Raw genomic sequence first — 20,354 nt, 5'->3', positions numbered from 1 at the left:
GGACTTTGGTTGACTTGCCCGATGATCGGCAAGCGATTGAGAATAAATGGATCTTTAAGAAGAAGACTGACGCTGATGGTAATGTTACTGTCTACAAAGCTCGGCTTGTCGCAAAAGGTTTTCGGCAAGTTCAAGGAATTGACTACGATGAGACCTTCTCACCCGTAGCGATGCTTAAGTCCGTCCGAATCATGTTAGCAATTGCCGCATTTTATGATTATGAAATTTGGCAAATGGATGTCAAAACTGCATTCCTGAATGGATTTCTGGAAGAAGAGTTGTATATGATGCAACCAGAACGTTTTGTCGATCCAAAGGGAGCTAACAAAGTGTGCAAGCTCCAGCGATCCATTTATGGACTGGTGCAAGCCTCTCGGAGTTGGAATAAACGTTTTGATAGTGTGATCAAAGCATTTGGTTTTATACAGACTTTCGGAGAAGCCTGTATTTACAAGAAAGTGAGTGGGAGCTCTGTAGTATTTCTGATATTATATGTGGATGACATATTACTGATTGGAAATGATATAGAATTTCTGGATAGCATAAAGGGATACTTGAATAAAAGTTTTTCAATGAAAGACCTCGGTGAAGCTGCTTACATATTAGGCATTAAGATCTATAGAGACAGATCAAGACGCTTAATTGGACTTTCACAGAGCACATACCTTGACAAAATTTTGAAGAAATTCAAAATGGATCAAGCAAAGAAAGGGTTCTTGCCTGTGTTACAAGGTGTGAAATTGAGTAAGACTCAAAGCCCGACCACTGCAGAAGATAGAGAGAATATGAAAGATGTTCCCTATGCATCAGCCATAGGCTCTATCATGTATGCAATGCTGTGTACCAGACCTGATGTGTGCCTTGCTATAAGTTTAGCAGGGAGGTACCAAAGTAATCCAGGAATGGATCACTGGACAGCGGTCAAGAACATCCTGAAATACCTGAAAAGGACTAAGGATATGTTTCTCGTATATGGAAGTGACAAAGAGCTCATCGTAAAAGGTTACGTTGATGCAAGCTTTGACACTGATCCGGACGATTCTAAATTGCAAACCGGATACGTGTTTACATTAAACGGTGGAGCTGTCAGTTGGTGCAGTTCTAAACAAAGCGTCGTAGCGGGATCTACATGTGAAGCGGAATACATAGCTGCTTCGGAAGCAGCAAATGAAGGAGTCTGGATGAAGGAGTTCATATCCGATCTAGGTGTCATACCTAGTGCATCGGGTCCAATGAAAATCTTTTGTGACAATACTGGTGCAATTGCCTTGGCAAAGGAATCCAGATTTCACAAAAGGACCAAACACATCAAGAGACGCTTCAACTCCATCCGGGATCTAGTCCAGGTGGGAGACATAGAGATTTGCAAGATACATACGGATCTGAATGTTGCAGACCCGTTGACTAAGCCTCTTCCACGAGCAAAACATGATCAGCACCAAAGCTCCATGGGTGTTAGATTCATTACAGTGTAATCTAGATTATTGACTCTAGTGCAAGTGGGAGACTGAAGGAAATATGCCCTAGAGGCAATAATAAAGTTATTATTTATTTCCTTATAATCATGATAAATTTTTATTATTCATGCTAGAATTGTATTTTCCGGAAACATAATACATGTGTGAATACATAGACAAACAGAGTGTCACTAGTATGCCTCTACTTGACTAGCTCATTAATCAAAGATGGTTATGTTTCCTAACCATGAACAATGAGTTGTTATTTGATTAACGAGGTCACATCATTAGTAGAATGATCTGATTGACATGACCCATTCCATTAGCTTAGCAACTGATCGTTTAGTATGTTGCTATTGCTTTCTTCATGACTTATACATGTTCCTATGACTATGAGATTATGCAACTCCCGTTTACCGGAGGAACACTTTGGGTACTACCAAACGTCACAACGTAAATGGGTGATTATAAAGGAGTACTACAGGTGTCTCCAATGGTCGATGTTGGGTTGGCGTATTTCGAGATTAGGATTTGTCACTCCGATTGTCGGAGAGGTATCTCTGGGCCCTCTCGGTAATACACATCACATAAGCCTTGCAAGCATTACAACTAATATGTTAGTTGTGAGATGATGTATTACGGAACGAGTAAAGAGACTTGCCGGTAACGAGATTGAACTAGGTATTGGATACCGACGATCGAATCTCGGGCAAGTAACATACCGATGACAAAGGGAACAACGTATGTTGTTATGCGGTCTGACCGATAAAGATCTTCGTAGAATATGTAGGAGCCAATATGGGCATCCAGGTCCCGCTATTGGTTATTGACCAGAAACGTGTCTCGGTCATGTCTACATTGTTCTCGAACCCGTAGGGTCCGCACGCTTAAGGTTACGATGACAGTTATATTATGAGTTTATGCATTTTGATGTACCGAAGGTTGTTCGGAGTCCCGGATGTGATCACAGACATGACGAGGAGTCTCGAAATGGTCGAGACATAAAGATTGATATATTGGAAGTCTATGTTTGGACATCGGAAGTGTTCCGGGTGAAATCGGGATTTTACCGGGTTACCGGGAGGTTACCGGAACCCCCCGGGAGCCATATGGGCCATCATGGGCCTTAGTGGAAAGGAGAAAGGGGCAGCCCAAGGGGGCTGCGCGCCTCCCCCCTTCCCCTAGTCCTATTAGGACTAGGAGAGGTGGCCGGCCACCCCTCTCCCTCTTTCCCCTTTGGGGATTCCTAGTTGGAATAGGATTGGAGGGGAGTCCTACTCCCGGTAGGAGTAGGACTCCTCCTGCGCCACCTCCTCCTGGCCGGCGCCTCCTCCCCCCCTTGGCTCCTTTATATACTGAGGCAGGGGCACCTCTAAACACACAAGTTGACACAAGTTGATCCACGTGATCGATTCCTTAGCCGTGTGCGGTGCCCCCTGCCACCATATTCCTCGATAATACTGTAGCGGAGTTTAGGCGAAGCCCTGCTGCTGTAGTTCATCAAGATCGTCACCACGCCGTCGTGCTGACGGAACTCTTCCCCGACACTTTGCTGGATCGGAGTCCGGGGATCGTCATCGAGCTGAACGTGTGCTCGAACTCGGAGGTGCCGTAGTTTCGGTGCTTGATCGGTTGGATCGTGAAGACGTACGACTACTTCCTCTACGTCGTGTCATCGCTTCCGCAGTCGGTCTGCGTTGGGTACGTAGACAACACTCTCCTCTCGTTGCTATGCATCACATGATCCTGTGTGCGCGTAGGAAATTTTTTGAAATTACTACGAAACCCAACAATAACATCCTTGGGCATACCTGCAAGCTTAAATAATCCACAAATTTCATTCATATAGATTAGGTGCATATCGGGATGTAATGTTCCGTCTCCTGTAAAAGGATTAGCTAGCAGTTTCTCTATCATACCTGAAGGAATTTCAAAGTAAACATTTTTAGTAGGTTCAGTAGGTTGAGGAGCAACTCTTTTCTCTACCGGTCGGGGTGAAGATACCCCGAACAAGCCCCTCAAAGGATTATTTTCCATAGTAACAAGTGATAGTAAATTTCAGCACACTATATAAATTTTTCCTTACCAAATTCCACCTACCAAAGGCGCTTCACTCCCCGGCAACGGCGCCAGAAAAGAGTCTTGATGACCCACTAGTATAGGGGATACATAGTAGTCCTTTCGATAAGTAAGAGTGTCGAACCCAACCAGGAGCAGAAGGAAATGACAAGCGGTTTTTAGTAAGGTATTCTCTGCAAGCACTGAAATTATCGATAACAGATAGTTTTGTGATAAGGTAATTCGTAACGGGTAACAAGTAACAAAAGTAAATAAGGTGTAGCAAGGTGGCCCAATCCTTTTTGTAAGAAAGGACAAGCCTGGACAAACTCTTATATAAAGGAAAGCGCTCCCGAGGACACATGGGAATTATCGTCAAGCTAGTTTTCATCATGCTCATATGATTCACGTTCAGTACTTTGATAGTTTGATATGTGGGTAGACCGGTGCTTGGGTACTACCCTTCCTTGGACAAGCATCCCAGTTATGATTAACCCCTCTCGCAAGCATCCGCGACTACAAAAGAAGAATTAATGTAAACCTAACCATAGCATGAAACATATGGATCCAAATCATCCCCTTACAAAGCAACGCATAAACTAGGATTTAAGCTTCTGTCACTCTAGCAACCCATCATCTACTTATTACTTCCCAATGCCTTCCCCTAGGCCCAAATAATGGTGAAGTGTCATGTAGTCGACGTTCACATAACACCACTAGAGGAAAGACAACATACATCTCATCAAAATTCGAACGAATACCAAATTCACATGACTACTTATAACAAAACTTCTCCCATGTCCTCATGAACAAATGTAACTACTCACAAATCATACTCATGTTCATAATCAGAGGGATATTAATATGCATAAAGGATCTGAACATATGGTATTAATATGAGGTTTTGAAACAAAGATCGGATACAAGAGATGAACTAGGGTTTGAGAGGAGATGGTGTTGGTGAAGATGTTGATGGAGATTGACCCCCTCTCGATGAGAGGATCAATGGTGATGACGATGGCGACCATTTCCCCCTCCCGGAGGGATGTTTCCCCGACAGAACAGCTCTGCCAGAGCCCTAGATTGGTTCCGCCAAGGTTCCGCCTCGAGATGGCGGTGCTTCATCCCGAAAGTTTCCTTATGATTTTTTCCAGGGCAAAAGACACCTTATACCAGAAGATGGGCATCAGGGGGCTTCCAGGTGGCCCATGAGGCAGGGAGGCGCAGGGGTAGGGCGCGCCCCCACCCTTGTGGACGGTGGGTGGCCCTCCTCTGGTGCTTTCTTCGCCCAATATTTTTAATATATTCCAAAACTGATTTTCTTGGAGTTTCAGGACTTTTTGAGTTGTGCAGAATAGGTGTCTAATATTTGCTCCTTTTCCAGCCCAGGATTCCAGCTGCCGGCATTCACCCTCTTCATATAAACCTTGTAAAATGAGAGAGAAAAGACATAAGTATTATTGTGTAGTAACGACCCATAATGCAATAAATATTGATATAAAAGCATGATACAAAATGGACATATCACTGCTCCTATGGCCTGTACAAAGCTACCATCGTTATTCAGCTTTGTCCAGCCAGCTGGGGGAGGTATCCAATGGAGCAGTTGTGCCTTCCTCTTACTGGCATAGTCAGCCGGGCCTCCCTCTTGCACCACCATTTTCCTTTCTCCAAATCTGCATCACCGTTGATTTGTTTTTGTCCATGGACTTTGGTTGATCTAGGCTATGGAGTGGTATTTTCCGAAGAGAACTCACTCACCAGATCCAGATAATTATATAAGTACATCAAGATCAGCCATTAGACATAATCTTTAATTTTCCAGAGTCGTATAGCCACTTCACGTGGTACGCTCGCGGGTGCCGTCACATGGATAAACCGTACGCAAAGTGCATCGAATGTCACTATAGCTTCTACTGAAGCCTACTTACTCATACAAAAATTAGCTTAGATGAGTTGCCTTATGTTCCGACTCATCAGAAGAGAATTTCATAGTACACAAAAAAATCCAAAGAAGAAAGATGAGATTAAGCGCAAATATTTAACAGGGGACCTTACAAGCCACCGTATAATTTTGCACTTCACATATTAGTATCAAGTTCTCCGAAAGAGTCATTGAGTGAACCCAATGACCAAATATTCTGGCTCCACCCCTGGTAGTTACCAAGGTATGTCTTCAACAACTTTTTTCCACATGTCAATGTTACCACGGTGTTGTACGAAACTTATCAGGTCAAGACGCGTATATTATCATGCTATTTATACAGACGTTATCGAGGTTATATTTTCAACAATTTTCCCCTGGGTCAAAGTTACCACGGTGTTTTGCGCAAGTTATCATGTCTGTAGTGCATGTATTACCGTGCTATCTGTATAGAAGTTATATCGAGTTTGTTTTCCAAATAACTTTTTTCCACTAGTGCTAAAAACAAGCTATGCTAGTGATCTAGTGACCAGCACCCACCGAAAAGACCCAAACCCCATATTCATATCCTTCCACCCCACTGCACCACCACCCACCGCCGACACTCGTCTTCCTTGGACCTCGGCACCCACCGTCGTTGTTCCCACCCTTTCCCTCCCTTCCCTCATCACAAGACAATGAGAAGACGAGAGGGAGATCCAACGACCAGGTTAGCCGCCGACAACCATGGTGGCTCTCTTCCTCACACCAGATCCAACATGCTCCATCTCAACCACATCCATCCGTCGTTAACGGCTGGGCCTCACGGAGGTCGCCTCCATCCTCTCAAGCATAGGATAGGAAGCCCTATGTTTCTGCTCATCCGCGAGTGCTCTTCCCCCTAGTGACTACTGCTGCTACCCATCATCAAGAGAGAAGAGAAGAGTAGAGAATATAATATGGAGGGAGATCGACCAGGTTGGGTGCCACGACAACAACCAACGACCACACCTCCTCTTCAACTTTCTCCGCGCCTTCATCTAAGACGCGATGGACAGAGGCCATGAGGTCGACAAAGGCGACTTCAATTTCATCTGTCACCACAGGGATGTCTCGCCCTATCTTCGAGGGAGGGGGGCACTTGGAGGTGGGTGGTGGACGCGGTGATGCTGGGCGCGACGGTCGCCGAGGCAGTGGCCTTGCGTGCGTGGAAGTGAGGAAGAAGTTGCGCGCTGGGGGATTTAATCGGGGATCTAAATCGGACAGCGATGAAACCGTTCGTAGTTTTGCAAAAATGCAAAACATTGGGTGTTCCAATTACAAATTTCGTTATCATAATTAATAAAAATCCTAAAGTGTGGATGGTGTGCTTTTTATGTGCCCCATGATGAATTCGGGTAAGTAGACCCGCAAAAAAGAATCGGGTAAGTAATAATATATCTTGTTTTTGGTCTGTACGAATCTCAAGGAGTCCATCGCTGGTCCGTGTTGCGGCGTCACCATGATTGGTTGCAGTAATCGTCCATCGCTGGTCGTAGCATCCAGTAGGCCTAATGCAACTTTTTGTATTTGCCAGCTCCTAGCTATGGCATTCATGGTCGCATGGGAGGAGGCGTCGGCGTTGGTAGCAAAGGTGTTAGATGATACATCGGGTTTGAAGACGATGGAGAGACGGAAGCTGACGCGGCCGGAGAGAAAAACGAGCGGAGGAGGTTGCATGCGGGAAGAGATAAGGCTGAAGGAATAAACTAATCGCATGGGACCACAAGCCAGCGATGCGCTTTGGATGCGACCGACGGAATTTCTACCAGTCGACCGGGCACCAACATTTACCTTAATAAAAATCCTAAAGCGTGGATGGTGTGCTTTTTATGTGCCCCATGATGAATTCAGGTAAGTAGACCCGCAAAAAGAATTCGGGTAAGTAATATATCTTGCTTTTGGTCGGTACGGATCTCAAGAAGAGGGTGAAGGGTGGAGATAGCCTTGGCCATGGTTGGTGATTTATGGAGTACTTATCCCTTTTGAGTTCTACACGTACTCGTACTACTCGGGGGAGCATTTCATCAGCAAATAAAGAGGAAAAAAAAACCTCGAAAAGGCCATCAGTTAGATTAGGGTTTCTGGTCGGCTAGTTCATACGGCGAGGAGCACGGGAAGGGAGGCGGAGCTCGGGAGAAGAGATGGGTGCGCCGAAGCAGAAGTGGACGTCGGAGGAGGAGGAGGCGCTGCGGCGCGGCGTGCTCAAGCATGGCGCTGGCAAGTGGCGCACCATCCAGAAGGACCCCGAGTTCAGCCCCGTCCTTTCCTCTCGCTCCAACATCGACCTCAAGGTACCATCCATCTCCTGAAGCACCGCGCCGCTTCCCATCTACTACCTCACACAAGCGTGCCTGCGGCCGCTCGTCACCCTGGTAGATTCGGTATGGCCAAACGCTTGTTCCGCCAGGCGAGCCTCCCGTGGCGCTGCTCGTGATGTCGCCGCCTGACTTGTGTGCGTTGCTCTGTTAGCCCTTTGGCCATCGTAGGATGCCCGGACCGGGGATATGGTGGTAGATTTAGGGTCGGGTAGACGAGAATCTGATCCCGATACCTCAAGCTTGAGGGGACTTGGTGTAGCTTAGTTGCCGTGATGTGATTTTGCCCAATGGTATGTGGTGCTGCGTTGGGAGGGAGGGTGAATGTTTTATGATCTGGACTGTACAGTAAAAGGTAGTCTTTTTTCTCATTTCTGTGAACATTGAAATAGTTGAATTTTATGTTGTCACTGATCATGGGATGCTGCTGTGTCTACAGAAAGAATTGACTTCATGAAGCATATATCTCGCTGATGTAATTTTGTCATTTATGCTGCTCAGAGTGCAGAAAGGAAGTAAGGTGATGCCATTGGGTGTGCTTGTGTCATGGGGTTTTGGGGGTGTAGGAGGTTGGAATTAGTGGAAAAAAGAGAGACATTTTCTTCTTTGGGAAAGGTGCTGGTAAAATAGTTGGATTTGGTTTGTGATGCTAGCTTGCTGCTCATGGGACAATTGCTTATTTGCTTTGCAAAAGAACCAAAGAAGTGATTTTTATGGATCCCTTGCTTGATGGGCAATGCAATTAGCTAAGCACATAGGAGTTCTAGCGTAAGAGCTGTGCAGTTACGTGATGCCTGCAGAGACGATTCAGATTGAGTAAGTTTTGATGGACAGGATTCAGCCTCGAGTAAGGCGCCACATGGGGAAGGGAATAACTGAATAGGGCCCTCAAGAAGTTGCTTTTAGAACCACATTTAACCAGTAAACCACTTCACTAATAGGACAACTTCTCACAGTTGAATTATTTCCACGGTTTTAGTTCGGAGTTTGTTTTTCCTCTGTTAGGTACCCTTTAGACTATGTTGTAGAGTTGTACTCCTTTAGTTACAAAACAAATCTTACTGTAGGTCTTTAGCAAGTTGAATACAGATAAAAAATCAGAAACTATTACCACTGACAATTTTTTTAACAATTTCCTCCAATGTAATCGGCAATCCAGTCCCAACCAGTTTAATTGAAACCAGACCCCCCCTCCCTTCCTCTTACCAGGTCTTCGATAAAAGCAACCCAGCCTCGTAATCTGCCATATTTATGTTTTTTCCAAACACTGGACTGACCACTAGGAATAGCTTGATGAAATGTTAGTACATGGGCAAGTTTGAAGACGGGTATAAATATTTTTTGTTTAAAATCTAAAACATCATCTATGTTGTAACAGTGGTGAAATATGTTTTTGTTTATGTTTGAATGATGATTGACGAATGGATTCTTAGCAATAGAAATAGTATTCTAAATTGTGCCCATCCTTATAGTCTCTATCTGTAGTTATATTGGTGTGGTCCTGTTTCCTTCACTGGAACCGAAAGTACCTGGCATGTCAATATACTAGGCAGGCTAAATCTTGAATTAAAGTACTGCACAAATTGTATACCATATTCATGGAAGCCATTGGAGTCCTAGATATAGACATAATCTACTGCTCAGATTGAGAAATTGTGTTGTATAATTTGATTAAATTTATGCAGTGGGTAAAGTACATGACCTTACTCCTAGATAACTGTCCTGTTCTCCAGATACATTGTATGAATAAGCCAATAGATAGACTTAGAAAGCACGAGGAATTATATTTTGCTGTTCCAGTGGTCCAATTGTTTCTTCAAGTAATATTCATGAGGTGCTGCAAATTGTTACACACCTGGCAACTTTGTTTTTTTCTGAAGCAACATTTATGTCTTTTTCCTTTCATAAGGGCAGAATGGGGAGAAAAGTACATCAGCTTCCTTTATGAAATGGGTTGATAACGTCATGGCATGAAATGTGGTGTGTACCTTTTGGTGGTATACTGAGAGGAAACTTATTTATTGCAATCTTCTCCCATGCATACAGTCCAAGGCAGTAATACTTTTAAAACTTTAGATTGTTTGTTATGATAGTTCTGCCATTTGAGGAGCATGAGGATAGTATGTAAGTTCAGTTGTACCTTACAGATTTTACCATGTTTAATGACACTGCTCTAGCTTACCTGATTGAAATTAATCTGCCACTTTCAGGACAAATGGAGGAATTTGAGTTTTAGTGCAAGTGGACTAGGTTCAAGGGATAAACAAAGGGTTCCAAGGCCGAAAGCACCTTCGTCCTCCCCATCACCTAGCCCGCAGCTTCTGCTTCTCCCAGCAACGAATAATGTTGCTGAGGCTTCTCCACCAGAAGATTGTGAAAAGAGCCCACAGGATGACAAGACTCCAAGTCCAAAGTTGTCTTACTTAAGCCATATGCCTTTAAACTTTGATTACAAAACATATACTTTTAAGCGCCTGCTTATTCTGGAAGACAAGCATAGTGCTATAAATCCTATACTTCTATTCAAGAGTTAGTGCATGATCACGTGATACATCTAGGACGTTTCTACTCATCGCATGTTAGATAAATCTACTTGTATATTTCTTTCTATTAGAGGAATATGATTCTGTGTAATGATCACAAGATGAATTTTCAAAGGAAGCAGTAGGAATGACCAACATAAGGATATGCCAGCTAAAAGTATGATATTGGTATAAGATAAATACAAACAAGTAGACATAGTAAGAATGTAGTTAAATAACAAAAATGTGACAGACTCAGTTCAACAAGATAAAAGTCTTGTCAGCATTATTAAGCATTCTTATTGTTTTTCGCATTGAGAAATATAACTGCATCATTTCTCCCTGACACAAGGATTTTACTTTGCGATCTGATTACGTCTACCTATTTGCATACTCGGTACAGTTCCATGATCCTGGAAGCTCTCGGCGAACTGAAAGAGCCAAATGGTTCAGAAGTTACTACAATTTGCAATTTCATAGAGGTTGAGCATCTTTTTGATTTCATTCTGTTGTACTATTTTTTTGGTCTCATTTTTTGAGTTCATTAAAGTTTTGCTCAGATATACAGCTAACATCATACAAGTGGAAATTATAAGCATTTTCCATTGCTTGTTGCTTGCAGGAGAAAAGTAATTTGGCTTTAAAGTCTTCTGAAAATATTGGTGGTAATGAGAGCTAGTGAACTATGGGGCTGTTTGGTTCCTAGCCACACCTTTCCACACTTTGCCACACCTCACCTTTAGGCAAGTTTGACCAAGTTAGGTAGGTGTTTGGTTCTAGCCACACCTCAGGCAAGAATTTATTTATAAGCAGTGAACCCCACATGTCATAGAAACAAAAAGTCTGGCAAGATTCCCTTAGGCAAGCCAAGTGTGGCTAACAATTTGAGCAACTCAAGTAAGGCAAGCGTGGCAAGTGTGGAAAAAAGAAGTGGCAATATATGGCAAAGATAGTCACAATCCAAACAGCCCCTATGTTAGGTGAACAGATTAGGGCTCCTTTGATTCGAAGGAATTTTATAGGATTTCTGGAGGATTGAAACTCTTAGGATTTTTTCTATGTTGGTCCTTTGATTCATAGGATTGGATCCTTAGGAATTTTTCCTATGGAATCTTTTGTACTACATTTCATAGGATATCTAACATCCACTCCAACCTCTTTTTACAATTCCTTTGTTTTTCCTGTGGCATCAAACACTCATTGTTAATCTTATAGGATTCAAGTGGGCATGCCACTCTAACCCTATACTTTTCCTATTCCTATATTTTCAAAATCCTACGAATCAAAGAGGCCCATCTAGCCCTTTTTCACATAGATATTGCTATAACCTGATCTTTGACATGGTGAAAAATATGTGAGCCCATGTTTCATGACCTGTTTTATTTATGAATTATGCATGATATATTATCTATTGTTAAGCGTCCTTTACATCAAGGATGCTCCGAAGATTGCTTTGACTGCTACAGGAATATTTTGTTTTTGTGGTTTGCATGTGTCCTGGTTTGTTCTTAGCAGTACTTATGTTTCATAATTATGTTGCATTGCTAGAATGATGGTAGGTTGCTGATGTTATCTTTGTGCCATACATGCAGCAAAGGCATGAGGTGCAACCAAATTTTAGAAGGTTGCTTTGTGCGAAATTACGAAGGCTTATAGGCGTGAACAAAGTTGAGAAGGTGACAATATTTTCATTATTACGAAAACGAGACTACCAGAATTATGAAAGCTTATGAGTGCTGAAGTAGTTCTTCTGTTAGCTTGTTGGGGGTCTGAAGAAATGGAAGGGAACTTGCCTCGACTAACCACTGTCAGGGCTCTCTTCCCTGCCTTGGTAGAGAGGCTCCTAGGCTTAGTTGAACTTCTAATTCTTTATTGCTTAATTGCAAACTGGGTTCATGGTGTCTCTTTTATAGGGAAGACTGACCTGCCCTCCTAAGAATACAACTCACCTTCCTAACTCATTTCTTTCTCTTCCTAACTAACTACCTGGTCGACTACTGCTGGTGCGACTGTTATGTGTCTCATGCTTGTTTGAATCCACTCCATTAGGCCACATCATCTCCAATTTTCCTTTTCATTTTTTTGCATATCTTGCTTACTATTCTCCCTTCTAACTACGGCAGGACTCTTACCAAATCCACACGATTCTTAATTCTCCGCATGGATTATGCTGGGATCCCACATTCCTTACCAAACCCAAATCAGAATATTCATATCTGCTGGGTAGAGTATTGGTGGGAATACAGGGGGTATAGGAAGTCTCGTTGTGCCAACTTTGCAGCAGATGTTGTGATTTGCACCTCTTCCAATTTAAGCATTGACGATATGTGGAATTCAGATTCTTTAGTTTGGCTGTCAAAATTGGCACGCTGACAAGTTATCTTATGTGGAGCTCGACATGAGGTTCAAGTTTGTATTGCAATTTTAATTTCCTAAAGAGAATTTTAATTCAAAATTGAGAATGATATATTTTTGTAGGAATACTTTGGTGACTGGATCCAAACTATACGTTTAGTTTACCAGACATGCAATATCCTGGACTCCCCAACTTTTGAGCTTGTTTGTACGTTTTGAATTGAAGATGTGAAAAGATCTTTAGATGTAACTAACGATAATCTTTTCTTTCTTAATGTGAACAGATTGATAAGTCCTATAAGCTGACGGATTCATATGCAAAAAGGGCTCTGGCTCCAATGAAAGATCCATCTCTAAAGAAGAAGGATTCAGCCAAGTCATCCAAGGCAGCAAAGGGTCAAGGCCTGTTTACCGCTGCGAGCCCTGCACTGGGCGCGGCTGAAGCTGCAGCGACGAAAGTAGCCGATGCGGAGGCCAAATCGCACCTCGCAAACGAGCACATGATGGAGGTTGAAAGGATCGGCAAGATGGCCGAGGAGACCGAGTCTCTCCTCGAGCTCGCCTCAGAGCTCTACGAGCGATGTATGCCATACTCATCCTCCAGCAATTTTTAACCCTTTCACCTTGCCATAGTATCTTTCCCATCATCATATAACCCCCGGTGACGTTTCAGGTTCAAGAGGAGAGGTGCTCACAATACTGCAAGTGGCGCACAGGGAGTTTTGATGGTGTTGTCGACCCCCGTCAGCTGCGCGCCGACATCTGCTCTCTTGTACATGGATGGATGGAAGCGTTGGCCCAGCCTGTTGTCTTCTTGCCCGCGTGTTGTCTCTGTGTTGTATCATAACTCGAATCAATTCGTTGGTTGTACCTGAGAGGCCATTCCTTTCATTGCCTAGGAATGATTTTAAGTTGGTGCATTTTGGATGCTGTCCTGTGTTGAAATCAGGGAATAATGTGTATCTCGCCCTGCTGCCTTTTCCTGTATGTACTCTAATGAAAGTTTGGTCATATGCACCCTCCTTGGCAAAATCAAAATCTTAGGCGCCTTGATGGTGTTGTCGACTTGATGAACTCACCGATCGAGTGGGCGCTTTTGCATGAGGTTCAGCTTGATGAACTCACCGAGGATGACATTGTATGAAAGCATACGGCTAGTGGGACCTACACAATGTCCGCTTCGGGAGTATTACTGGCAGTCATGTTTCTGTCCCGAGGACAAGCAACTTGTCTCCTGGGTGAACAGAAGATTCGAAAAATAGAAATTAAATTTAAAAATTCTGTTTTTTTTTGGGTAAAATTTAAGTAATGTTTGTAGTGTATGCACAAATTCATCACCAAATCACATTGGTAGAAGGCGTGGTAGAAAAAATCAATGCTCTGAAAATGTCACTTTCAAATGCATTTTGGAGCTCTATTTTTTTTTTGCCATGACTTTCACCAATGTGATTTCGTGATGAAATTTTGTATGCACAGCGAACATTTCTTAAAATATGTCAAAAAAATTCAGAATTTTTTGAATTCTTTTTCTTTTTTTTTTGATTTTACTGTTCACACCAGGAGCATTTGACCTGGGGTGCAGAATGGTATTTTCGCTTGTTTGCTTCGTCCTTTGTAAATTTTGTTATCAGTGCCTCTGTTTCGCAATTCTTGTCGTGGTTTTAGTTTAAAATAGAACGGAGGAAGTATTTTTTTGCCGAAGTGAGGGCTGCTTTTGGTGGATGCTTAACGTACAGCCTGTAATCTGAAATCATGTGACGCTGCCTTTTTTTTTGACAAACATGTGACGCTGCTCTTTTTTTTTGACAAACATGTGACGCTGCCTTCTTTGTATTACATGGCCCGATGGTTGGCCTTTGTCGAAAGAAGGCACCTAAAAGCAGATTCGCCCATGGTTTTGTCCTCTGCGATGCACTATGCTCCGTCGGTCCAACTTATGAACACTCATCTTTCCAAGTTTTTTCCCCTAAAACATATTTAAAAAAACTGTCCAAGTTTTTGTGAGCGGACGACAAGTTCAAACATTTGTGTTATCGAGAGCGTTTCTCTCCCTCTCTCTCGACGGCTATAAAATTATATTTAGTATCTTATGGATAGGTGGTTAGAGCATCTACAAGCGGACCTAACTAAATCCGTTCCCAGAAATTTGCGGAAATGTCCAGAAGCATCAGGACGCGTCCATGGATAGCGACCGGTCAACATTCAAATATTCGATGTTATAATCAGATACCTCATTGTAAATCATCAAATACATACAATCAAATGCAACGTATAATCTAGTCTAAATCTTCGTCGCGGCCGTACTTGTCGTTACCTCCGTGTCCTTGTTCAACGGTCGCCAGTGAGGTAGGGTAGGACATGAGACACAGACTGGCCCACATGGGGCACGAGGCCCCACCATCTTACATGCCCTGCTCTTCCTCGTCGGAACCCGTGACCTAAACGTCGCCGGTTGAGGTGAGATATATGATAGACATGGACGGGCGTGGCTCATCCAAGGTGGTTGTGCGACTCTGGCTCCGCGCCCTCTGTCATGAGGGCTGCCGTGGCCTCCCTCGTCCTCTACCTCGCACTGGGGCATGCCTCGCGTCCACAACACAACGCCTCGACTCCACAACGGACGGGTCGTGAGGGAAGTCACTATTGACCTCCGACTCGGAGCCCAACGCTGTGGGAACACCGCACGATTGGAGGGGTTGCGGCACCAGGCAGTGGTCGTTGCCTTCGGCGAAGCCGCATTCACGTGCCTCGAGCCTCTAGCGTCGGCGGATCCAAGCGCCATTTGAGAGGTCGGGCGCACTCCTTCCGGGAGCGACGGAGAGCCATGTGGACAACCATCTCCTCACCGACCACGCAAGGGACAAGACCCCAGTTGATGGATCGAGGGATCTCGGAGTCAGATCCACTGCCCGACATGTCCGAGACGGTCGGAGTTCGCCGGAAAGGAGCTTGGGGATGAAGATGATCGGAGCGGAATGGAGTGACTAGGGTTTGATCCGGAGTGCGGATATGGATAAATATATGTGGGATCGTAGTGAGTCATGGTAGGCCTGATCCGACGTGACGGACACATCTGAGCATTCTTTCCAGTTATGGACTGCATACAAGAGGTGCCGGTCAGCCCAGGCGTTTGGGCCAGGTTTGCCATATCCGAATATGTGACATATTTTTGTCCAGGCCGAGTCCGGGCGTCTAGGACCTTCACGAAGAGTTCGGTTGCAGATGCTCTTAATTCAAAGTGTCTTCACGAAGAGTTCGGTTGCAGATGCTCTTAATTCAAAGCTTGTATAGGGACTCTTATTTGTGGTTTTCTTCCGGTTGTAATATCGCGTGTTGTAGAGAGAAACCATAAATAGAAGGAGAGGAGAAAATAAATAAACGTATCTTTGGTACGCTTACGAATAGCTAGCCCAATAACAGATCCGATCCGCCCCCTGGCCTCGCGTTCCACTACCCGGCCTGTCGCCTAGTCTTCTCCCCCAAATCTCTCTCAAACCCTACAGCCGATCCAGCCCTCCCACCGCGCCGATCGCCATGGCCGCCCCCAACAACGACCCCGCCGCCGCCAGCGCCAGCGCTTCCACCAGCGACGCCGCCCTCGCCGCGCCGGAGGACACCTCGATCGAGGCGCTGGCGCGGCGCGTGCAGGAGCACATGACCCTCGCCTCCAACCCCACCGCCCGCCGCCACAAGTTCTGGGAGACGCAGCCCGTGGGCCAGTTTGGCGACGTCGCCGACGTCTCCCTCCCCGACGGCGCCATCGAGCCGCCCTCCCCGCTCTCCGAGGTCCGCGCCGACCCCTACCCGCTCCCCGCGGCCTTCGAGTGGTTCACCTGCGACCTCGACGACGACGCCCTCCTCGCCGACCTTTACGCCCTCCTCGCCCACAACTACGTCGAGGACGACGAGAACATGTTCCGCTTCAACTACTCGCCGGCCTTCCTCCGCTGGGCGCTCCGCCCCCCCTCCTTCTTCCGCGCCTGGCACATTGGCGTCCGGGCCAAGGAGTCCAAGAAGCTCGTCGCTTTCATATCCGGCGTCCCCGCGCGCATCCGTGCGTGCGACGACGTTGTCCGCATGGCCGAGATCAACTTCCTCTGCGTCCACAAGAAGCTCCGATCCAAGCGCCTCGCGCCGGTGCTCATCCGGGAGGTCACCCGTCGCGTGCACCTGGAGAACATCTGGCAGGCTGCCTACACTGCGGGCGTCGTCCTCCCGACCCCCATCACCACCTGCCGCTACTGGCATCGATCCCTCAACCCGAAGAAGCTCATCGACGTTGGCTTCTCCCGTCTTGGTCCCCGCATGACCATGAGCCGCACGGTCCGGCTCTACAAGCTGCCTGATGCGCCGCTTACCCCCGGGTTCCGCCAGATGGAGTTGCGGGATGTTGCAGCAGTCACACGCTTGCTCAGGGCATACCTTGCAAGGTACGTGGTGGCTCCAGATTTTGATGAGCTTGATGTTGAGCACTGGTTGCTGCCCCAGGAGGATGTAGTGGACAGCTACCTTGTGGAGAGCCCTGAGACGCACGAGGTCACAGATTTCTGCAGCTTTTACACTCTGCCCTCGTCCGTGCTGAACAATGCCAACTACTCAACACTCAAGGCCGCATACTCATATTACAATGTTGCTGTCAAGACCCCATTGCAGCAGCTGATGAATGATGCACTGATTGTGGCCAAGCAGAAGAACTTTGATGTGTTCAACGCGCTCGATGTCATGGAGAACGAGGGGTTCCTCAAGGAGCTCAAGTTTGGCCCTGGAGATGGGCAGCTGCACTATTATCTCTATAATTACCGCATTCGCAATGGAATCAAGCCATCTGAGCTTGGGCTTGTGCTTCTATAGGTTGGTCGAGGCTCAGGATGGTGTTTGGGTTATACTCTTTTCAGCAGGTACTCCTTGTGTGGCTGGTTTAGTATGCGTCTTTCCTGGTTGCTACAGGCGATGGTTTGATTTCCGTCATGCTGTATGTTGCCCAGTGTGTGATCCGTCATAGCTCTTTTGTTTATTGTGGTAGCAAATCTTCCATGCCTTTTCATGGGAATCCACAGTGTTTTGCAAATGAGACTGGAATTAGAAATTCCTTTTCAATTTTAAGACTGTATTTTCAATTAGTTACATTCAGTGTGCACGGTTCAAAGCATTTTATGATGGCACTCAGTTTACCAAGGAATTTTGATAGACTTGTGTTATGCTAAATCATTTAAGTGCGCTTGTGTTTTGAGGTTATAACTATGTGGCTTTGTCGATTTGTTTCATCAAGAATGCTCAAAAATTTGATGTCCTTGTGGTATGCAAATCTGTATTAATTGTTTTTATGGATTGTAGCCTAATGCTGCTATCATGTGAGGTGGGTTTATGATGCTCGATGACTTGGATGAACAGCTAAAACATATTCTTATTAGGCCATTTCTGTTTTCTATCAGTAACGTTTGGTGCATCATTGCATCAATATGCCACTTTGTCAATCTTGTGGCATCCTCTCCCTCTCCATCTGTGCACTTGCTGTTAAATTCCTAGCTTTCTCTGTTCGAGACACACATCGTCATCTTTGGTCATTCTGACATTACATAGTCTAAGGCACCTTGTTATATGTTAGCTGATGTTCACATCATTTAGTTGCCCAATTAGATTGTGTGCCTAAACTCATCGTATTTCTGATCTGGAATCATAAGTGAAAACAGCCCAATAAAAAGGTTAATTGGGTTTCGCATCCAAATTACTCCCTCTGCAAGGAAATACAAGGTCGTTTAGATCAAGTGATCTAAACGATCTTATATTTCCTTGCAGAGGGAGTACCATTCTGTCAAATGGTATTCATGGTTGTTGCAAAAGTGCCTGTCAAATGGTATCCATGGTTGTTGCAAAAGTGCTCCAGAGTTCCCTTGCGAAATCTGGAGCTCTTCCAATCTGTAGCCGGACACTAATGACTGCAATTTTTATCATGGGTTTTACACAGTTGTTAAGTACGGTATGGTTTGTGGATGCCCTTCATGCAACTTTCTCTGATTAGTGAAGTGCCACAGTCCTGCGGCCTGATTGAAATGGATAACAAGCCGTGGACCGGCTCCAAAATCTTGAGTTCCTCCATGCCTTTTAGTGAAGAGTCTCAGGAGTCCAGCTACTGTTTTTTTGGATGTGAACTCATCCAAAAGCTAGATGAATAATCAGCCGGATTTGGTTTCCAAATCTTCTTTCCGCCGGCAAGCTCTTTGCTTCAAATCTTGCCTCCACAGGGTTGTTGCGGGTTGGTTCAAAACCGAAACATGCATTCCTTTCTCATCTTTTGGCATCGGTTGTACTCCCTCCGTTTCTAAATACAATACTCCCACCGTTTTTAAATACAAGACCTTTTAGAGATTTCATTATGGACTACATAAAGATGTATATAGACGCATAGAGTATAGATTCACTCATTTTGCGGCGTATGTACTCCCTCCGTCTCAAAAATAAGTGTCTCAATTTTGTACTAGTAAATTTGTACTAACACTTATTTTTGGGACGGAGGGAGTAGTATGTATTGGAATATCTAAAATGGCTTATATTTATGTAGTATATATTGGAATACCTAAAATGGCTTATATTAGCTTTGTGCTGGTAAATGTTACTATTGCATACTCCATTCGTCCGAAAAAGCTTGTCTATATCAGCATGAAGCCCACTTTAGCCGTGCTCCCCAGATCTGTAGCGTCGATGCCTTGGTTGCTGAGCAGTTCAATGCCTCGAGGCCACAGGCAGAGCGATGGCAGATACTTTTATGCTCGGTTGCAAGCAAGAGAGAATTCCTTATTTGGCCTTTCCTTTTGAAATTTGCTTTCTGTATCGGTCCTAAGAATAATTCTTTTATCTCAAACTTTATTTTGTTCCCTACATGACACTCCCGCTAGTTTTTGATTATTAACGTTGTCAAGTTTGACCTGAAAAGACAGTTTTACCCCTAGTATGTGACCAAATTATATGACAAAAAACCTAGAGTTCACCTGATATATTTTATCATGGTTGCATGATCAATGAGATGTCAACCAAGCATTTTTATCAATTCAAAAACTTGCACAAACTTCTGTAAGATTGATGTGGAACTGCATGAGGTTTTATTGTCGATGGCAGAAGCCCTGTCGTGGCTTACAAGCAACGCCCGATCGCAGGAGATAAATGCAGTTACAGAAGATAATACGAGAGGTTTAAGAGAGGAGATAGAGATATATCAGAGTTGAGATTACATGCGTATAGGGCTCTAAGTCTAACATCCTCCCTTAATCTCAACTATCCTAGATTAAGATTGTTCTTGAGCTCTACAAATGACTTGACTGGCAAAGCTTTTGTAAAACCATCTGCAGCTTAATCGTTGGAAGGAATGAATCTTATCTCCAATTTCTTCTCTGCAACCCTTTTTCGAACAAAATGAAAATCTATCTCAACATGTTTGGTTCTAGCATGAAAGATTGTGTTAGCAGATAGATAAGTTGCACCTAAATTGTCACACCATAGACAGAAAGTGCGCTGCTGTTTTATCCCAACTCTGCAAGCAAGTATTCCAACCAAATTATTTGAGCAGTAGCATTGGCCAAGGATTTTTACTCAGCTTCTGCCCTTGGCCTTGACACTGTTGCCTGTTTCCTGGCACCCCAAGAAATAAGATTAGAACCAAAGGAAGACTGCATCGTCACTATAGCCTGTCCAGTCAGCATCAGAGAAA

General features: G+C 44.6%; 2 protein-coding genes across 9 annotated transcripts; both read left to right on the top strand.

The window, feature by feature from the left end:
- The first annotated feature begins 7,448 nt into the window (after nucleotides 1-7,448).
- On the top strand, nucleotides 7,449-13,701 carry LOC123070391 (single myb histone 4). 8 transcript variants are annotated; one of them, XM_044493600.1, is made up of 6 exons: nucleotides 7,449-7,751; nucleotides 9,986-10,188; nucleotides 10,701-10,779; nucleotides 11,890-11,973; nucleotides 12,937-13,234; nucleotides 13,326-13,701. In XM_044493600.1, exons 1-6 carry the CDS (start codon nucleotides 7,602-7,604, stop codon nucleotides 13,376-13,378), a joined length of 867 nt encoding a protein of 288 aa, XP_044349535.1. In that variant the 5' UTR covers nucleotides 7,449-7,601; the 3' UTR covers nucleotides 13,379-13,701. The 8 variants fall into 8 exon arrangements, with proteins under 8 accessions (XP_044349535.1, XP_044349533.1, XP_044349534.1 ...); XM_044493598.1 differs by having other exon boundaries at nucleotides 10,695-10,779; XM_044493599.1 differs by having other exon boundaries at nucleotides 9,986-10,191.
- A 2,340-nt stretch (nucleotides 13,702-16,041) lies between these two features.
- Nucleotides 16,042-17,879, top strand: LOC123070390 (glycylpeptide N-tetradecanoyltransferase 1). Its single transcript, XM_044493597.1, has one exon. It carries the CDS (start codon nucleotides 16,187-16,189, stop codon nucleotides 17,501-17,503), a length of 1,317 nt encoding a protein of 438 aa, XP_044349532.1. The 5' UTR covers nucleotides 16,042-16,186; the 3' UTR covers nucleotides 17,504-17,879.
- Nucleotides 17,880-20,354: the final 2,475 nt, after the last annotated feature.

The sequence above is a fragment of the Triticum aestivum genome, chromosome 3B, assembly GCF_018294505.1.
Source record: "Triticum aestivum cultivar Chinese Spring chromosome 3B, IWGSC CS RefSeq v2.1, whole genome shotgun sequence".
Taxonomy (NCBI): Eukaryota; Viridiplantae; Streptophyta; class Magnoliopsida; order Poales; family Poaceae; genus Triticum; species Triticum aestivum.
The sequence above is the reverse complement of the archived record's forward strand: the minus strand, read 5'-3'. Positions and strand labels throughout refer to the sequence as shown.